The sequence below is a fragment of the Lithobates pipiens genome, unplaced genomic scaffold, assembly GCF_037356315.1.
Source record: "Lithobates pipiens isolate NorthernLeopardFrog02 unplaced genomic scaffold, aLitPip1_a1.2 Scaffold_8, whole genome shotgun sequence".
Taxonomy (NCBI): Eukaryota; Metazoa; Chordata; class Amphibia; order Anura; family Ranidae; genus Lithobates; species Lithobates pipiens.
This window is the reverse complement of record NW_027507903.1, coordinates 565,927,480-565,944,823: the sequence shown is the minus strand read 5'-3', so window position 1 is coordinate 565,944,823 and position 17,344 is coordinate 565,927,480. Positions and strand designations below refer to the sequence as shown.

General features: G+C 44.8%; 1 protein-coding gene across 3 annotated transcripts in view; it reads right to left on the bottom strand.

Moving 5' to 3' along the window:
- The window catches only part of LPAR2 (lysophosphatidic acid receptor 2), a 95,677-nt gene that overhangs the window by 31,357 nt on the left and 46,976 nt on the right, over window positions 1-17,344 (bottom strand). For all 3 annotated transcript variants that reach the window (XM_077470119.1, XM_077470121.1, XM_077470120.1), the window contains exon 2: window positions 10,740-11,492. In XM_077470119.1, coding sequence (XP_077326245.1) covers window positions 10,740-11,492 — 753 coding nt within the window. The remainder of the gene's footprint in view (window positions 1-10,739; window positions 11,493-17,344) is intronic.

Genomic DNA, 17,344 nt, shown 5'->3' with positions numbered 1-17,344 from the left:
ACGGAGTAGGCCGAAGCCGCGGCCTCGCCTAAAAACTCCTGCCCGCAGCTCCTCAGGACTGGCGCGGTGTCCATCAAAAAAGGTAACTTGATTCGAATCGTGAATCGTTTTTTTTTTAAATCGCAGATTTGTTTTTTTTAGAAAATTGCCCAGCTCTATCCGCGATTTTTGTATTGTTTATAGCATCCCTGGAAGTCTTCAAGTGGGATGGCACAGTGGCTCTTTGGATGTTCTCCACACTACCAAAATGTTGTCCTTTCTTATGTTCAAATCCTGAGTCATGATTTCATGAACAATTCACTTGATAATTCCTGTTTCCTCTGAAATCATTCTCATAGTGAGCCATCGGTCACGGTTGACAACAGACCTCACTGCATCCACATTCCGTTCTGTTTCCGACCAACGGCTCACTAGTATAGAGATGTTTGTTATCTTTTTTTTTTTCCTTTACAATCGCTTTAAGTGAATGGCTGTATGCGGCCAGGCTCAGGTAAATGCGGTTGGTTTCTACATTAGCATGTACCCACGCTGCACACATATAAGGAGAAATGCAGCAATGTCAAGAGACTAGAGCTGGGCGATTTTCACAAAAAAAAAATCTGTGACTTTTTAAAAAAAAAACACCTCGATTCACGATTCGATTCAAGCTTTTTTTTTTTTTATGGACACCGCTCCGGTCCTGAGGAGCTGCGGGCAGGAGTTTTTAGGCGAGGCCGCGGCTTCGGCCTAGTCAGAGCCATCCGGCCTCACGGACTAGGCCGAAGCCGTGGCCTCGCCTAAAAACTCCTGCCTGCAGCTCCTCAGGACCGGCGCGGTGTAAGCGCCAGTCCTGGGGAGCAGCAGGCAGGAGTTTTTAGGCAAGGCCACGGCTTCGGCCTACTCCGCGGCCTCACCTAAAAACTCCTGCCTGCAGCTCCTCAGGACCGGCACGGTGTCAGCGCTGGTCCTGGTGAAAAAAAATAAATCTAAAAAAAATGGATTTGCTAAAATTTGGAATCGATTTGACCTCTAAACTCGATTCAAGATTTAAATCGATTTTTTCCCCAGCCCTACAAGAGACATCCTTGATGAAAACCTGCTCCAGAGCGCTCTCGCCTTCAGACTGGGGCGAAGGTTTGTCTTCCAACAGGACGACCGTAAGCACACAGCCAAGATAACAAAGCAGTGGCTACAGGACAACTGTGAATGTCGTTGAGTTGCCCAGCCAGAACCTGATTGAACATCTCTGGAGAGATCTGAAAATGGCTGTGCACCGACACGCTCCATCCTATCTGTGAGGGGGAGCATGAGAGGTCTGCAAAGAAGAATGGGAGAAACTGCCCAAAAATAGGTGTGCCAAGCTTGTAGCATCATACTCAAAAAAAAAAAAAAAAAAAAATGGAGGCTGTAATTGGTGCCAAAGGTGCTTCAACAAAGTATTGAGCAAAGGCCGTGATACTTATGTACATGGGATCATTTAATTTTATTTATAAATTTGCAAAGATTTCAAACAAACTTCTTTTATGTTGTCATTATGGGTTATTGGTTGTAGAATTTTAAAGGTAAAACAATGAATGGAATCCATTTTTTAATAAGGCTGTAACATAACAATGTGGAAAAAGTGAAGCGCTGTGAATACTTTCCGGATGCACTGTATGTGCACGAGGCCCAAAGTTTCTTCATACTTCCCAGATATTTTCTGCAGCATTTAAATAAACCAACCCCAGGAGGCTTGTGTGAATGACCTGGCCATAGACAGAACTAGGAAAACTGATCAGATCTCAGCTGATCCAACCATGCAAGTCCCAATCTGCTTCACATTACTGAATCATCCTGACCTGTCCTCAGCTTGGTGACCCCTGGCAGTGAATTGCAGTCTGATGGTTGAGAAACTCTGGAAACAGCCTCTAACTTTAATCTTTGACACACATATCATGTTACATACAAATGAATGCAAGATAGATGGATGTTCAAAAAAAAAAAAAAAGCGATAAAGAAAGTGGAGCCTGGGGCTTGGCGCTAATTTCTACACTACAGCGTGCCTTGGCCCATCCCCATCTCATACCTGGCCTGCTTATTCCTGTCTGTTCTGCTTCTGGATGCTCCCGCTCTGCCTAGTGTTCATCAACAGGAACCCCGTCACTTAGGGCCTCCTGTACACTGGGCGTTTAGCTTCTGCACACTTACTAAACATATAACAAAACACTTTCACTGCATATCCACTTGTCACCAAATCATGTACATGTACGTGATTGGTTTCAAGTGGTTATACTGGGGTTATGGCTGCAGCTGTATGCCATAACCCCGGTATTTTTTTTTTAAGGTGGTGATGCTCTTTCATCTAAAAGCAAACCTAGCTGCTAATTAGAGTAGGGGGGAGAGAAATAGGCTTGGCGCTATACCCTTTAAAATGTAAAAATTTGAAATTTGAAACTTAGGTACACAATTAGCAAGAAATTTCCAGCGTGCTGGATAATAAAATGAAATGAATTTGAATAAATGTGTGTGTGTCAGTAAGTGTCAACAAACAATTATTATATCCTTAAAGACCATAAGTGTCATAAAAAATCATAAATTCATAAACCATAAATCAATTGTAACAGCATGCAGTATGCAAATGCTAAATATAAAGTGCAAGGTGCTGGTGAACAAATTGCAATCACTGGTGTTGCGACAGAACTATATGAGTGGGAAGTAGAGCTCAATAGTATAAAGATTAAAATATATAGATATAGAAATAAAAGTATATATATATATATATATATATATATATATATATATATATATATATATATATATATATATATATATATATATAAAAATAGTCCGTTTATCTGTTATACATATCGGGTCCTCACATAGTGCAACTATGGTAAAAGGTGCATATTAAATAATGGTACAAAAAAGTGAAAAAATGTGGTAAAATTTTACAGAAAAATATGGCGATATAAAAATGTAAGTGGCCAGACAGCATACACCGCTAACTCAGACGGCGAGATAGCCGAACGGGATCTTTCCTTTTAACACATATACGAACGGATGTTTGTGAGTAACTTTTTGCCTATATAATAAATACGAATCTTTATAAAACATACTACACCATGGATATGCCTCTTATTCATTACATATAACCGAGCAGGGCATATGAACGGATGAACGAGGGTCTCCCAGAACCGCAATAGAGGCAAGCCAGAGAGCTACACAGTGGCTGATACTGTGAAGGCTGATCCACCCCAGAAGGGGTCATATCTCTGGTGAGAGCAATTGCATAAGTGCTCACAGAGCACCGGGAGCAACAGTTGAAGCCACCTTCCCTCTTCACTCCACTTTCACCCACAGAGGACACCCCACTAATTTATCACCATTTTTTCTTTTTTGGACACCAATCTTTTTGGGACATTATTTACTATCTTTATCTTAATCCCTACCTCTACGTTTTATTTTTATTTACATTTTTATATCGCCATATTTTTCTGGAAAATTTTACCACATTTTTTCACCTTTATTTAATTATTTAATATGCACCTTTTACCATAGTTGCACTATGCGAGGACCCGATATGTATAACAGATAAAACGGACTATATATATATATACTTTTATTTCTATATCTATATATTTTAATCTTTATACTATTGAGCTCTACTTCCCACTCATATAGTTCTGTCACAACACCAGTGATTGCAATTTGTTCACCAGCACCTTGCACTTTATATTTAGCATTTGCATACTGCATGCTGTTACAATTGATTTATGGTTTATGAATTTATGATTTTTTATGACACTTATGGTCTTTAAGGATATAATAATTGTTTGTTGACACTTACTGACACACACACACATTTATACAAATTCATTTCATTTTATTATCCAGCACGCTGGAAATTTCTTGCTAATTGTGTATCTAAGTTTCAAATTTCAAATTTTTACATTTTAAAGGGTATAGCGCCAAGCCTATTTCTCTCCCCCCTACTTTATCTTTGTTCCCACCCTCATTGGGTTGGAATTAAAATAGGGGCCGCTCTTACCCGAACCACAATCCATAGCGCGACCTAAACCCCCTTGCTTCTAGCTGCTAATTAGCCACTGGATTGGTTTTAGAGGTGGTGGGTGGGGAATAAACAATGCTATTAGGGAAAGGAATAGCAACCCATCATTGGTGTCAGTGGGAGGAATAGTGCCCCATCGTTGGTGTCAGTGGGAGGAATAGTGCCCCATCGTTGGTGTCAGTGGGAGGAATAGTGCCCCATCGTTGGTGTCAGTGGGAGGAATAGTGCCCCATCGTTGGTGTCAGTGGGAGGAATAGTGCCCCATCGTTGGTGTCAGTGGGAGGAATAGTGCCCCATCGTTGGTGTCAGTGGGAGGAATAGTGCCCCATCGTTGGTGTCAGTGGGAGGAATAGTGCCCCATCGTTGGTGTCAGTGGGAGGAATACTGCCCCATCTTTGGTGTCAGTGGGAGGAATACTGCCCCATCTTTGGTGTCAGTGGGAGAAATACTGCCCTATCTTTGGTGTCAGTGGGAGAAATACTGCCCTATCTTTGGTGTCAGTGGGAGAAATACTGCCCTATCTTTGGTGTCAGTGGGAGGAATAGTGTCCCATCGTGGGTGTCAGTGGGAGGAATAGTGCCCCATTGATGGTGTCAGTGGAAGGAATGGTACCTCCTTGTTGGTGTCAGTGAAAGGAATGGTACCCCATTGTTTGTGTCAGTGGAATGGTGCCCCATCATTGGTGTCAGTGGGAGAAATAACATGCCACCGTTGGTGTCAGTTTAAGGAATAGTACCCCATCTTAGGCATCAATGGGGGAAATAGTGCCCCATTGTTGGTGTCAGTGGGAGGAATAGTGTCTTGTTCCAGTGACCCAAGGGTCGGATAAAGACAAGCAAAGGGCTGCAGTGGCATAACCTCAATGTGTACAGATGGAAGACTAAGGTCACGAGAGGCTGCCTATTGACTATGCTTCTCCATACCTCCCCTCCCCCCATGAAAGGGGGGACTCTGATGTAAAGCGGAACCCTAATGCAGACTCTGATTTAAAGAGGAACTCTAATGTGATGTAAGAGGGGACTCTGTTGTAAGGGGGATTCTAATGGGGACCCTGATGTAACAGGGACACTGAGGGGAACCCTGATGGGGACTCTGATGTAAAGGGGGACTCTAATGGTGACTCTAATGTAAAAGAGGCATTGATGGGGACCCTGATGCAAGGGGAGACCTTATTGGAGATCCTGATATAATAACAGGGACACTGATGGGGACCCTGATGTAAGGGGGGACTCTGATGGGGATCCTGTTGTAAGTCCCCGTTCACACTAAATGCATCTTTGAAATTGTGCTACCTCAGTGTGATTTTAAAGCCATAGGACAGTGCGATTTCATCTGCAGCTTTCCAACATCTGTGCGATTTCATGCACAGATGTCAATGTAAGTCACACATAAAATTGCGAAAAATAGCGCAGAAACTATTTTTTAAATCGCGCTCCTCGGACAGATTAAGACAGGGCCATAGAAATACATTAGATGCAACTTCAGGTGCGATTTGTAAATTGCATGTCACGTCGGTGTGAACGTGGGTGTTAAGGTGGGGACTCTGATGGGGATTGTTTTTGGTCAGCAAATATTTGTAAAATATACAAGGTGACCCTCATACTGAAAAGTTTTCGGAATCAGTGTCACCACCCTGAACAAGTATGTACTGTAGATCAGGAAAACAGAAGTAAACTCAGGAGTCCTCTTCTGCATACATGTCCTAGGCCAGTGCCTCAAATTATTGAATACAGAGAACCAGCACCACAGCCAGGCAACAGAAGATCAGCAATGGCAGCCACCACACTACTTGCAGGAAAGTCTTCTGCTATCCGTGTCATTGAGCGCAATAGATAGATACAATAGATAAGGTTTACCGTCATTGCGAAAAAAAAAACGAAATTTCAGAAGGAAGCTCCACACAGTTTTTAAACAAGGCTTGTCTAGGAGGTCCTCTCCTCCTCAGCCACTGCGTCCATGAGCGCCACATTCACAAGACAATCTTCTGTCATCAGTAGGGTTGCCACCTCATCCCTTTAAGGCCGAACACATATTCATTACACAGGTTTTGTGGCTGATTGAGGTGGTAATTAGACTCACTTGGTGCCTTATCTGCATTAAATTTGCCTCAGAACCTGTGTAATTCATATGTGTTCGGGTTTAGGCTGGGTTCACACTGCTGCGGGGGGAGATCCGGATGTGATTCGCACCGCAAATCACATCCGATCTCCGTAGCGCTGCGAGTTCAGCCATACAGATAGTATGGCTGAACTCGCAGCGGTCCCGCAGCAAACTCGCACGGGACCCTTTTTTTCGTCCGCAACAGAATCGGATCGCATGGGCGTTCACACCATGCGATCCGATTCTTGTGCGAGTCGGCAGATCGCACTGCGATATGCGATCGGATCTGGGGGTGTCATTAACATATCATTGACACTCCCAGCCGTTCGCATAGGGCAGTGTGAACTGCCGGCGGGAGTCGTGCGATGCGGGAAAACGCCGCAGATTCGCGGCGTTCCCGCATCGCAGCGGTGTGAACCCGGCCTTAAAGGGATGAGGTGGCAGCCCTAGTCATCAGAGCCGGAAAAGGCTGAGATGAGGCCGCTCCGGCATTACTAACAGGAAGCATGCCGTGTACAACAATGTCATGCTGATTTCATTGTAAGATCACCTCACCTTTCTCCTCACACACCCCACCTGCCAGGCATCCATTTCCACTGGAGAGAAGCCCAAATCTGGGTCACAGGAATAGTCAGATTTCTGAACTTGTAGATCTGGCAAGTTCCCGGAACACCATCGACACACCTGTTGGGGCCGAATTCACATCCAGTATTCATTCCGGCTACCTCAGCACTCAGCTGATAGTATACAGTATCTATACGTATTCTCTATCACACTTACATCGTTTGCACACCTGCTGAAACCTCGGCTTATTCACTAAGAACCAGTAAACTGCAATAGATGTTTTTTTCTTTTTGGTTTTAGATACACTTTGGGCTTTACTTACTAAAACTGGGAGCGTGCAAAATCTGGTGCAGCTCTGCATAGAAACCAATCAGCTTCCAGGTTTTATTGTCAAATCTTAATTGAACAAGCTGAAGTTAGAAGCTGATTGGCTACCACGCAGAGCTGCACCAGATTTTTCACTATCCAGTTTCAGTAAATCAACCACCTTATTTGCATACAGGCAACAGTTGTACCTTCGGGTATGGGACGATGCTTTTCAGGTGCAGTGATTCATTTCATTATGGGAAATTTTGGTGAAGTACTCACCAGATCATTTCCTCTATTCTATTCTCTAACTGCACACAAAAGATATTGGAGCTCATTTATGATGATTTACTAAAATAGAAGCTGTTCATGTTAGAAAAAGGAACGTTCCTCTACCTTATTCAACAAGCTGAAGCTATGTTCACAGTGAATACCCAATTACAGGCAATACTCCAAAAATTTGAATATTGTGCAAAAGTTCATTTATTTCACTAATGCAACTTAAAAGATGAAACTAATATATGAGATAGACTCATTACATGCAAAGCAAGATAGTTCAAGCCGTGATTTGTCATAATTGTAATGATTATGGTTTACAGCTCATGAAAACCCCAAATCCACAATCTCAGAAAATTAGAATATTGTGAAAAAGGTGCAATAGTCTAGGCTCAAAGTGTCCCACTCTAATCAGCTAATTAAGCCATAACACCTGCAAAGGGTTCCTGAGCCTTTAAATGGTCTGTCAGTCTGGTTCAGTAGGAATCACAATCATGGGAATGACTGCTGACCTGACAGTTGTGCGGAAAACCATCATTGACACCCTCCATAAGGAGGGAAAGCCATTGGAAATGTCAATTTTAGCCTTTGCAAATAACTATTCTCTCAGGTTTATGGACAGCTTGAGGAATTGGAAAATTCCTCATGTGTAAATAGGAGTATGTTCATTTTTTTAATAATTTTATTTAAATATAATTTTACACTTTTTTTATTATTCAACATTATTTCTATCACAAGGGGTGAACAATGCCCCTTGTGATAGTTTGGGTATGGGCAGTGACAGGCAGGGCCGGCGCAACCACTAGGCGAAGTAGGCAGCCGCCTAGGGCGCACTACCACCTAGGGCGCAACCACGGCCTCTGTCCAGTGTTCTCTCGCCCCCCATGGTGTGCCGCTGGCGCCACCAATCCCCCATGTTTCCCGCTGAGCGCTCACACGTGTTTATCTCACAGCGCCGCTCCGGGACTCCTTTGCTCCAGCCTGTCCCAGGTGGATTAGTTTGTGTCAAGGGGTCAGTGTAGGGGTCAGATAGGTCATGTGTAGCAAGGGCAGGGTAAGGTGGAGTCATGTGCGCAGCCGGGGGGGGGGGGGGGGGGGCGGCAAAATTAGGTTTCGCCTAGGGTGTCAACGATCCTTGCACCAGCCCTGGTGACAGGTATACTTTATGGAGAGATCATGAGTCTATAAGTCCCTTGATCCCTCCTCTGTACTCCACGGCAGCCAATCAAACAGAGACATAGAACCAAAACCAAATATCAATAAATCTTTGTCGCTTCCGGCTTCATTTGTCACAGAGGAGATGAAGGAAGGATGTTCCTTGCTCTCCTCTGTGGACAGCTGAACTGACCGCTTGCAGCAGCGGTGGAATGGGAGAGCCTGGCAACAGTGGCGGTTGGCCCTTTCGGAGCCTTATGAAGCTGCTTGGATCACTTTTATATGAAAGCCCATTGCTTTTAAAAAAAACAATACCCGGATCATGGTTGCAGCTGCTGCCATGATCCTGGTATAAGAACTTCCCATCCAGGATGTTTCTATATGGACAGGAAGCAGTTCGGACCCTTTCACACGGGCACCTCTGATGAGGGGAACTCACTTGCTCAGTGGGGGATCTCTCCGCTGATCCCCGTTGAGCAGGCGGGTGACAGGTCCCACTCTGCATTCAAATGGAAAAGTCCACCGGACGGATGGGGAATAGGACCACCATACATCTGTTTTTGGCAGACAGGATCGGATGGTGGCGGGTGTCAGCAGACATGTCCACTCACATCCACCACTCCATAGAAGAGACTGGAGGGTCCAATCAGGTCCACCTGGGAAACTGATAGGCAGACCTGATTACAGCCTGTGTGAAAGGGGCCTTAAGAGGGGTTGTAAAGGTTTGTGTTCTTACACCTTAATGCATCCTAGCTCTCTGCTGGGGGGTTCTAGGCTGTTGAGTGGACAGATTGATAGCACCGCTGCCATTGGCTCCCACTGCTGTCAATCAAATCCAATGACGCCGCGGCTGGGGAACGGGGCTGAGTCCTGCATTCGGTCTCTATGGACACGAATACTGGACACAGGAGCGCTCCCGCAAGGTAACCCCCCCCCGGGAGTGTGCTTCTCCTAGGGGGTTATCTGATGCGGGGAGAAACCGAGAGAGCCGCAGAGGGACCCCAGAACAGCAAGATCGGGGCCACTCTGTGCAAAACGAGCTGCACAGTGAAGATAAGTATGATATGTTTGTTATTTAAAAAAAAAAAATACCTTTAGTGTCACTTTAACGTAAGTTAAAAAGGTATTTAGGAAGTTTTTTTTTTTTTTTTTTTCAAACTAGCATTCAGTGAGAGGGAGTCGGGATTACTACGATCCTGAAGCTTGGCTTTAAAAAAGAGAAAACTAATACGACCACCTCAGCTTATTGGTAAGCTGTAATATATAACATACCTGTTCCTGGGTTTGGATACACCTTGACCAATGTAAACTGCCCAATAATCTCAACAGTGACAAAATACAAACATACACAAGGCTCCATTACACATAATGAAGTAAAGTTGTCTTTTGGTGTTTGAATCATGTTAATCCCCAGCAGAAATCTCACATGACTTGCTGGATGTGGAGTAATACACCCACCACACCTTCGTAACCTTTAATGGAACCTATTATCATGCATGCCAACACCCCTGGTAGATGGAAGCAGCTATAAAAAAATCTAAACAAGTAGATGTAAACTCTAACAGTTGGCTTACTATCATTAAATATCATAAGTAATTGCCATTTTGCCTAATTATAATGCGTCTTTCGCCCTTTTTTTCATCCTTTGTTGCATCTCGGTGCTACTGATCTCTAGTAGCCACTTGCTGTCTACATGCACTCTTGCAAAGGCTGCATAGCATTTCCTAATGGTGACAACAATGGACCACAACTGCATTGTGTGGGTTGAAATAGCCACTTTAAAGCTGGCCATACTCTGCTTGAATTTCAAAATTCAAGCTGTTGGTAGCCCTGTTGGCACCACCTGTGTCAACAAACTTTGACCAAAAAAGTCAAATAAGCCAGGTGAAGAATTGTCAGCCAAACAGTGGCTACATCCTTCACAGGCTCGGGCCTTTGTCTGTCCTAACCTGGACAGTACGATGCAGACATGCACCTCTCACTGCTCCCTTCACACACTGACCCTTTCAGGCCTTGGGCCCTGAATTCTAACTTTGGCTCCAAGATTAATGCAGGATACACCTGCATCATTAGTGTGCCCCTTTCCTGGAAAACCTGGCCCAGACCACCATATTAAAATAGTGGGACGGCTTTGCCCTGCCACAATATGAATAAGGACCTTCTAAGCAGGATCACCATCTATTATTTCAAATATAGCTGCAGATGTCTAAGTATTGAAAATTGCTTTTGAAATTTCATTAACATGCTCAACATATATTGGGTTTTGGGTTTACTGCTACTTAAACTTCAACAACTACAAAGCAATACTTACTTAAAATGATGAACACTGTCTTCATTAAGTTGATCATGGTCTCTCGGTATTTTGGATGAGATGACGTGTGCTTAGACATCCTCACCATCTTCCTCTTGACATATATAAAGATATGCATGTATACCACCATCATAATCAGAAAGGCCACCAAGTTGGATACCGCCCAAAAGATGAGGTAACTCCGACTGTACAAGGGGGCCATACGCGAGCAAGCCTTGAGATCACAAACGCAGTGCCAACCGAAAGATGGTATAAGTCCCAGTAACAGCGCCGCAAGCCATATACAGGCTATGAGGATGCAAACCCGCTGGTTGGACATCTTACTATGAAGCTGCATAGCAAATATTGTCTGGTGTCGCTCCACAGCTATGGCCAACAGATTGGCCACGGAGGCTGTCAAGCTAGTGTCCAGTAAGCTCTGGCGGAGCAGCCATGTTTTCACAGTCAAGCTGACCGTCCGTGGTCCAGTATGGAACATGAGATAAGTGTAGGCCACTCCAGCGAATAAATCAGCTGCCGCCAGATTCCCTAAGAGATAGTAGATAGGGTAGTGAAAGCGTTTGTTGATTATAATGGCTGTTATAACTAAGGTGTTAGTCAACAGCACAAAGACACACACGGTTAGTCCCAAGCCGACCACCAGAGCATCTTTCGGTCTCCATATTGTTGATAATTCTTTCCCGCTATTATTGTAGAAGAATAAGATGCTTTCATTGAAAAAGCACTGCTTCATTTTGATGGGTTCGAAGAAACCTGAAATAAAAGAAAAAAAAAGGAACGCTAGTAAAAAGACTGCTAAACACTTGACCATTACAAATTTGTTTTAAAAATGCTTAATTAAAAAAAAAAAAAAAAAAAACACAAATAATGACATTTAGTTTAAGCAACTGCCATGTTTTTTTTTACACTGTGTTCATTGTTTCTGCAGATTTTTTGCATCTTAATGCTACTGATCACCTCCAGCCTCTTTAAGCCACTTCTCGTCTACGTGCACCAGCTCCACCTTCATAATTTCTCTGGAGCATTTTCCTAATGACAACAGTGGACCATGCCTGAGCATTGTGTGTAAGTATGGCTGCTTGTAGTTTTTGTAGTTTCCATCAGAAGCGCATGTGAAAGGGTAATAATTTTTTTTTCAGAGAATAGGTGAAAGTACTCCGCACTTTTGAGTCCCCTTGTCTTTACCCCCACCCAACCTCTGAGGACTGTCCCTTGGTTCCACCTCCTACCCACCTCCCAGTATCGCCCCTTTTAGGAAATACAGAAACAAGCAGTGGCAGCCGCTCCATTAGGTGCGCAGGGGCACCGCCCCCCCCCCCATCCAACCAGCCCCCTAATCTACATGAGGAGTGCCAGAAGCATGGATTCCAATGGGGTTTTTTTTAAGCACGTGCTTAGAGCCAGAGGCTCTAATAGGCTTCAAAAAGGGGTTGGCTCAGGCGCAGATTACTGCACCCTGAGCCCACCAAGTTGTGTGACAATAGCAAATGAATAGTTGCTAATGTCAGACTGATTCTCCTCCCGGGAAATCAGGAAACGGCTCCTGAGACCCGTTTCACGATTGGTCGAAAGTATAAGATTCTGTTGGCCTAGGAGGAGGAGGGAAGAGATGCACGGCTGCCATGATGCAGTGGAGGAGACATACAAGAAGCACGACTGACCCACCCACCAGCCACCACTGCTGGGGTTGCTGTGTTCGGAGATTGACTCATTCGGAGGACGTGGATGGTAGGCATCTGCATGTGAGCAGGTGAGGGGACTGTCATTGCTGATGAGCCGGGTCTCCCGAGCGGGGAGGGGGTTTATATATTGAGCACCAGCCACCACTGGAAACAAGTATCATGCTAAGTAATTTGTATGGAATGTGTTGATAACAAGTAAAGCACTAAAATAAATCCCCATACAGCAAGCAACAATAGCCCCCCCCCCCCCCCCAGCAAGAAATTGATCATCCAGAAACAATAGAACCCCCAAAACAATATACCCCCAGCAACAATAGATCTCCTAGCAGTCAGCATGAATAGAACCTCCAGCAGTCAGCAACAGTAGAATCCTACCTCAACTGTATATCTACAGTATGTAGTCTTTACTTGATTTGGGTATTACACTAATAAAAGGCCCTATTTTCTGTGGGTAAGATATACTCACTACTCCTCAAGTGATTCAAATATAAAGTCAAGGGAGCTACTCGGAGATAGTACTTTTTTTTTCATATCATCCGTTTGGATGTCCATCTGGTCCTGGAAATTTGTGTAGAGATCTCATCACATGTAAATGATGGTTTGTCCATAAGTTCCATATGGTGTGATGAGACAGTTGGAAGTTCCAGTTCTTCCAGGAATTTCTGGAGGGTACTACCTGATAAAGCTTACTGTAAAAGGAGTGAAATCCGTAAAAGATATGTTGGGGAAGCAAATACTATTTAAAGCAGAAATAAAGTCCTGCAACAAAAAATATAAATCACTAGGAGCTAATGAGTTTTTTAGCAGAAGAAATATGCAGGGTCTTTTTTTCCCCTAAAACCTTTTCCACACCTCCTGGTAACTTTTGTCTTTTGTGTAAACTGTAAGGCGATTGTGCAATGCAATCTACACCCCAGCTCTATTTTCGGCATGATGAAAAAAAAATCCAGGTGTCAAGGACAACGAAACTCCTCCAACGTAACTCCTGTGCATCTACAGTAGCTGTCCAGAAGTTGAGGACCATCACCGGACTCGGAAGAAGCAGTGACAGATTGTGGCAGTGGGGGACAAGGCTGCGTAAATTGACAGCGCTATATAAGTACCTGTAATAATTCAGGTGGGCAACTGAGGGGGTCAAAACCATAGCTCGGCCACCTACGTGAAAAAGCCCTTAACAAAACCTGCAAGTTTTAACGCTTATATGAGATATCAGTGATCTACAAAATGATAAGTAGCATATACACTCACCAACCACTTTATTAGGTATACCTGTTCAATTGCTTGGTAACAAATTGCTAATCAGCCAATCACATGGCAGAAACTCAATGCATTTAGGCATCTAGACATGGTGAAGACGACTTGCTGAAGTTCAAACCAAGCATCAGAATGGGGAAGAAATGGAATTTAAAGAGGGATTCCACCAAAAAAAAAAAATTATTAAAAGCCAGCAGCTATAAATACTACAGCTGCTGACTTTTAATAAATGGACACTCACCTGTCCCGGGTTCCAGCGATGCCGGCAGCCGAGTCCGATCGATCGCTCGGCCCTCGGCTGCTGCCGCCACCATTCTAGGTGAGGGAATCAGGAAGTGAAGCGAATCGGCTTCACTTCCCGGTTCCCTACTGTGCATGCGCGAGCCGCGCAATAGGAAATCTCCGCGCTGTCACTGGGACCCGTGTGTGTCCCAGCAGACAGCGCGGCAGGACAGGAAATGGCGTAGACTCCCGTCGGAGTCTATGCCCGGAAGTGGGTGAAAATACCTGTCTTTGACAGGTATCTCCACCCCCTCCCCCCTGAAAGGTGTCAATTGTGACACCGGAGGGGGGGAGGGATCCGATCAGCGGAGGTTCCACTTTAGGGTGGAATCCCGCTTTAAGTGACTTTGAACCTGGCATGGTTGTTAGTGCCACACGGGCTGGCCCGAGTATTTCAAAAACTGCTGATCTACTGGGATTTTCACACACTACCATCTCTAGGGTTTACAGAGAATGGTCCGAAAAAGAGAAAATATCCAGTGAGAGGCAGTTGTGTGGACAAAAATACCTTGTTGATGTTTGAGGTCAGAGGAGAACGGGCATTTGTGATGATAAAAAGAGAACAGTAAATCAAATAACCACTTGTTACAACCAAGGTATGCAGAATACCATCTCTGAATGCAAAACACATCGAACCTTGAAGCAGATGGGCTACAGAAGCAGAAGACCACACCGGGAGCCACCCCTGTCAGCTAAGAACAGGTAACTGAGGCTACAATTCGCACAGGCTCACCAAAATTGGAAGAAGATTGGAAAAAATGTTGCCTGGTCTTATGGGTCTTGATTTCAGCTGCGACAATTATATGGCAGCGCCAGGATTTGGCGTAAACGCGAAAGCATGGATCCATCCTGCCTTGTTTCATCGGTTCATGCTGGTGGTGGTGATATAATGGTGTGGGGGATGTTTTCTTGCCACAATTTGGGCCCCTTAGTACCAATTAAACATGGTTTAAATGCCACGGCCTACCTGAGTTTTATTGCTGACCATGTCCATCTCTTTATGACTACAGTGTATTCATCTTCTGATGGCTCCTTCCAGCAGGATAATGCACCATGTCACAAAGCTCAAATCATCTCACCACTGGTTTCTTGAACATGACAATGAGGTCACTCTACTCCAATGGCATCTACAGTCACCAGATCTCATCCAATAGGACACCTTTAAGATGTGGTGGAACGGGAGATTCTCATCATGGATGTGCAGCTGAGAAATCTGCAGCAAAATCTGCAAAAAAATTTGAGCTCCAGGCAGTGGCGCATCCACAACCACATCCTGTGCCAGGCTCCCTGGCCCCAACCTCTTTATGTCTAGTCTAACTTATCTAAGCCATACAAATGCAAATGACAATGACTGAAAGGTTAACCGCAGTGTCACCTGACTGACCAGATAACATCATCTACACAAATGAGGTGACAGATTAGCTCTTGGAGACAAAGCTTCTTAATTTCATTATTGTTAAGGAATTTAAAACCTTTTCAAAGACTATTCTATTAGATATTCACTGAAGACAGTCAGTCTGTTGTAAATCATCTTACCAATGTATGTTAATGTTTTAAAAACCTTGTTTCTGTGTATAGTTTGTAGTTACACATGTAGACGGGGGCGACCATATCTGCTCATTATATACACACAGGCTCCGATTCCTGCTACACACAATCTGAAGATCTATTACAGCCAAAAGGTCTATTAAATCCCTCATTGAGTTTAGGTTCGCGCATCTGCGATCTCCGACATCGCATGTGATTCGCACCCGCACCGCAGGTCACATGCGAGGTCTGTGCAGCGCGAGTTCAGCCATACAGTTGTATGGCTGAAATCGCATTCGATTCGCAGGAAAAAAAAGTGCAGGGACTTTCCCCTGCACTGAAATCAGATCACATGGGTGTTCTCAGCTATGCGATTCGATTCCTGTGCAAGTTCACAGTTTGCATTGCGATCTGTGAACCAATGTGGGGGTGTCATTAAAGCATATGGGAAGGTTTTTTTTTTTTTTTAAACGTCATACTTGCCTCCTCTGTGCATTTGGTTTTGCCCAGAGTGGCCCAATCCTCCTCTTCTGGGGTCCCTCAGCGGCACTCCTGGTTGCTCCTCTTCTTGAGTGCTCAGTTGGGAGAGCCACTTTCTCTCGGGGCACTCGTGCGGGTACGCTCCCGTGTATGTTGTGTTATTGACACAGACAGCAAAACCCAGCGCCGCCCCCCACGTCATTGGATTTGAATGACAGCAGCAGGAGCCAATGGCTGCACTGCTATCAACCTATCCAATCAGAACCCGGCTGGAGCTGCTGTGCTCATCCCCGTCGTTGGAAAGACCGGGTTCAGGTAAGTAAAAGGGGGGCTCTGGGGGGCTGCAGCACAGAAGGGGTTTCACCTTAATGCATAGAATGCATTAAGGTTAAAAACCTCAAGGGTCTACAACCCCTTTAACATTGTATTGACACCCTCAGTGGTTCGCAGAGGGCAGTGTGAGCTGCCTGCGGGAGAGATGCGATGCGGGAAACGGCGCTGTAATCGCATTGGTTCCCAAGTCGCACAAGTGTGAACCTAGGCTTAAAAGCTAAAAGGTGGCCATTGATGGATGGAAATTTGTCTGGTTCAGCAGGGACCAGACGTATTTCGATCCATGTGTGGACGTTGTAGTTGTACAAGGTAGATCGAAGCTGCTCAATCAGCTGATTGCATTCCGATAGCGAGGAAGTCTTGCAGCGAGGAGGATTCTCCCATCTAATTCGAATGTTTGGATGGGGGAATCAGTTCAGTTTTTTTCATGCAGCGTGCTAGCCATAGATGGATTAAAATTTGTCTAGTTCAAGCAGGAATAGGCCAAATTTCAATCCAGCTATGGCCGGTCCTGTTCGAGAGAAGCCGACCTACTGACTGACTGTTCACAAACAGGCTTGCTGGAAAACGTTGGTTAGCCTGTTGACTGAAGCCATTGGCGGCTGGTGTTTTTTCTTTTTCTGGGAGCAAACAAAAAACCCAACACCCCCCCCCACCCCAGCGGAACGGCGCTACCAATTCCCCCGGCGGTGAGGCACTAGCGAATCTAGGTGGTGGGTTGCAAGCAGATGCGCTGGCTCCATCTAGATGGTGAGGTGCAAGCAGCGGCTCTGGTGTATGCTCCTCCAGTGGCTTCTGACGTGCGTCTCCACTCTCTTCCTCCTAAGCTCTAGGCGTCCAATAGGATCGCCTGACGTTTTCACCAATCCGGAAACAGGTCTCAGACCCGCTTCCTGATTGGCGGGGAGGAGATTTAGTGTGAAAATAGCTAATATTTATCCGCTATCTCACACAACTGAGTGGGAGCCCACCTTTTTTTTAAGCCTATTAGAGCCTCTGGCTCTAATCACATGCTTCAAAAAACACTCCCCCCCCCCATTGGAATCC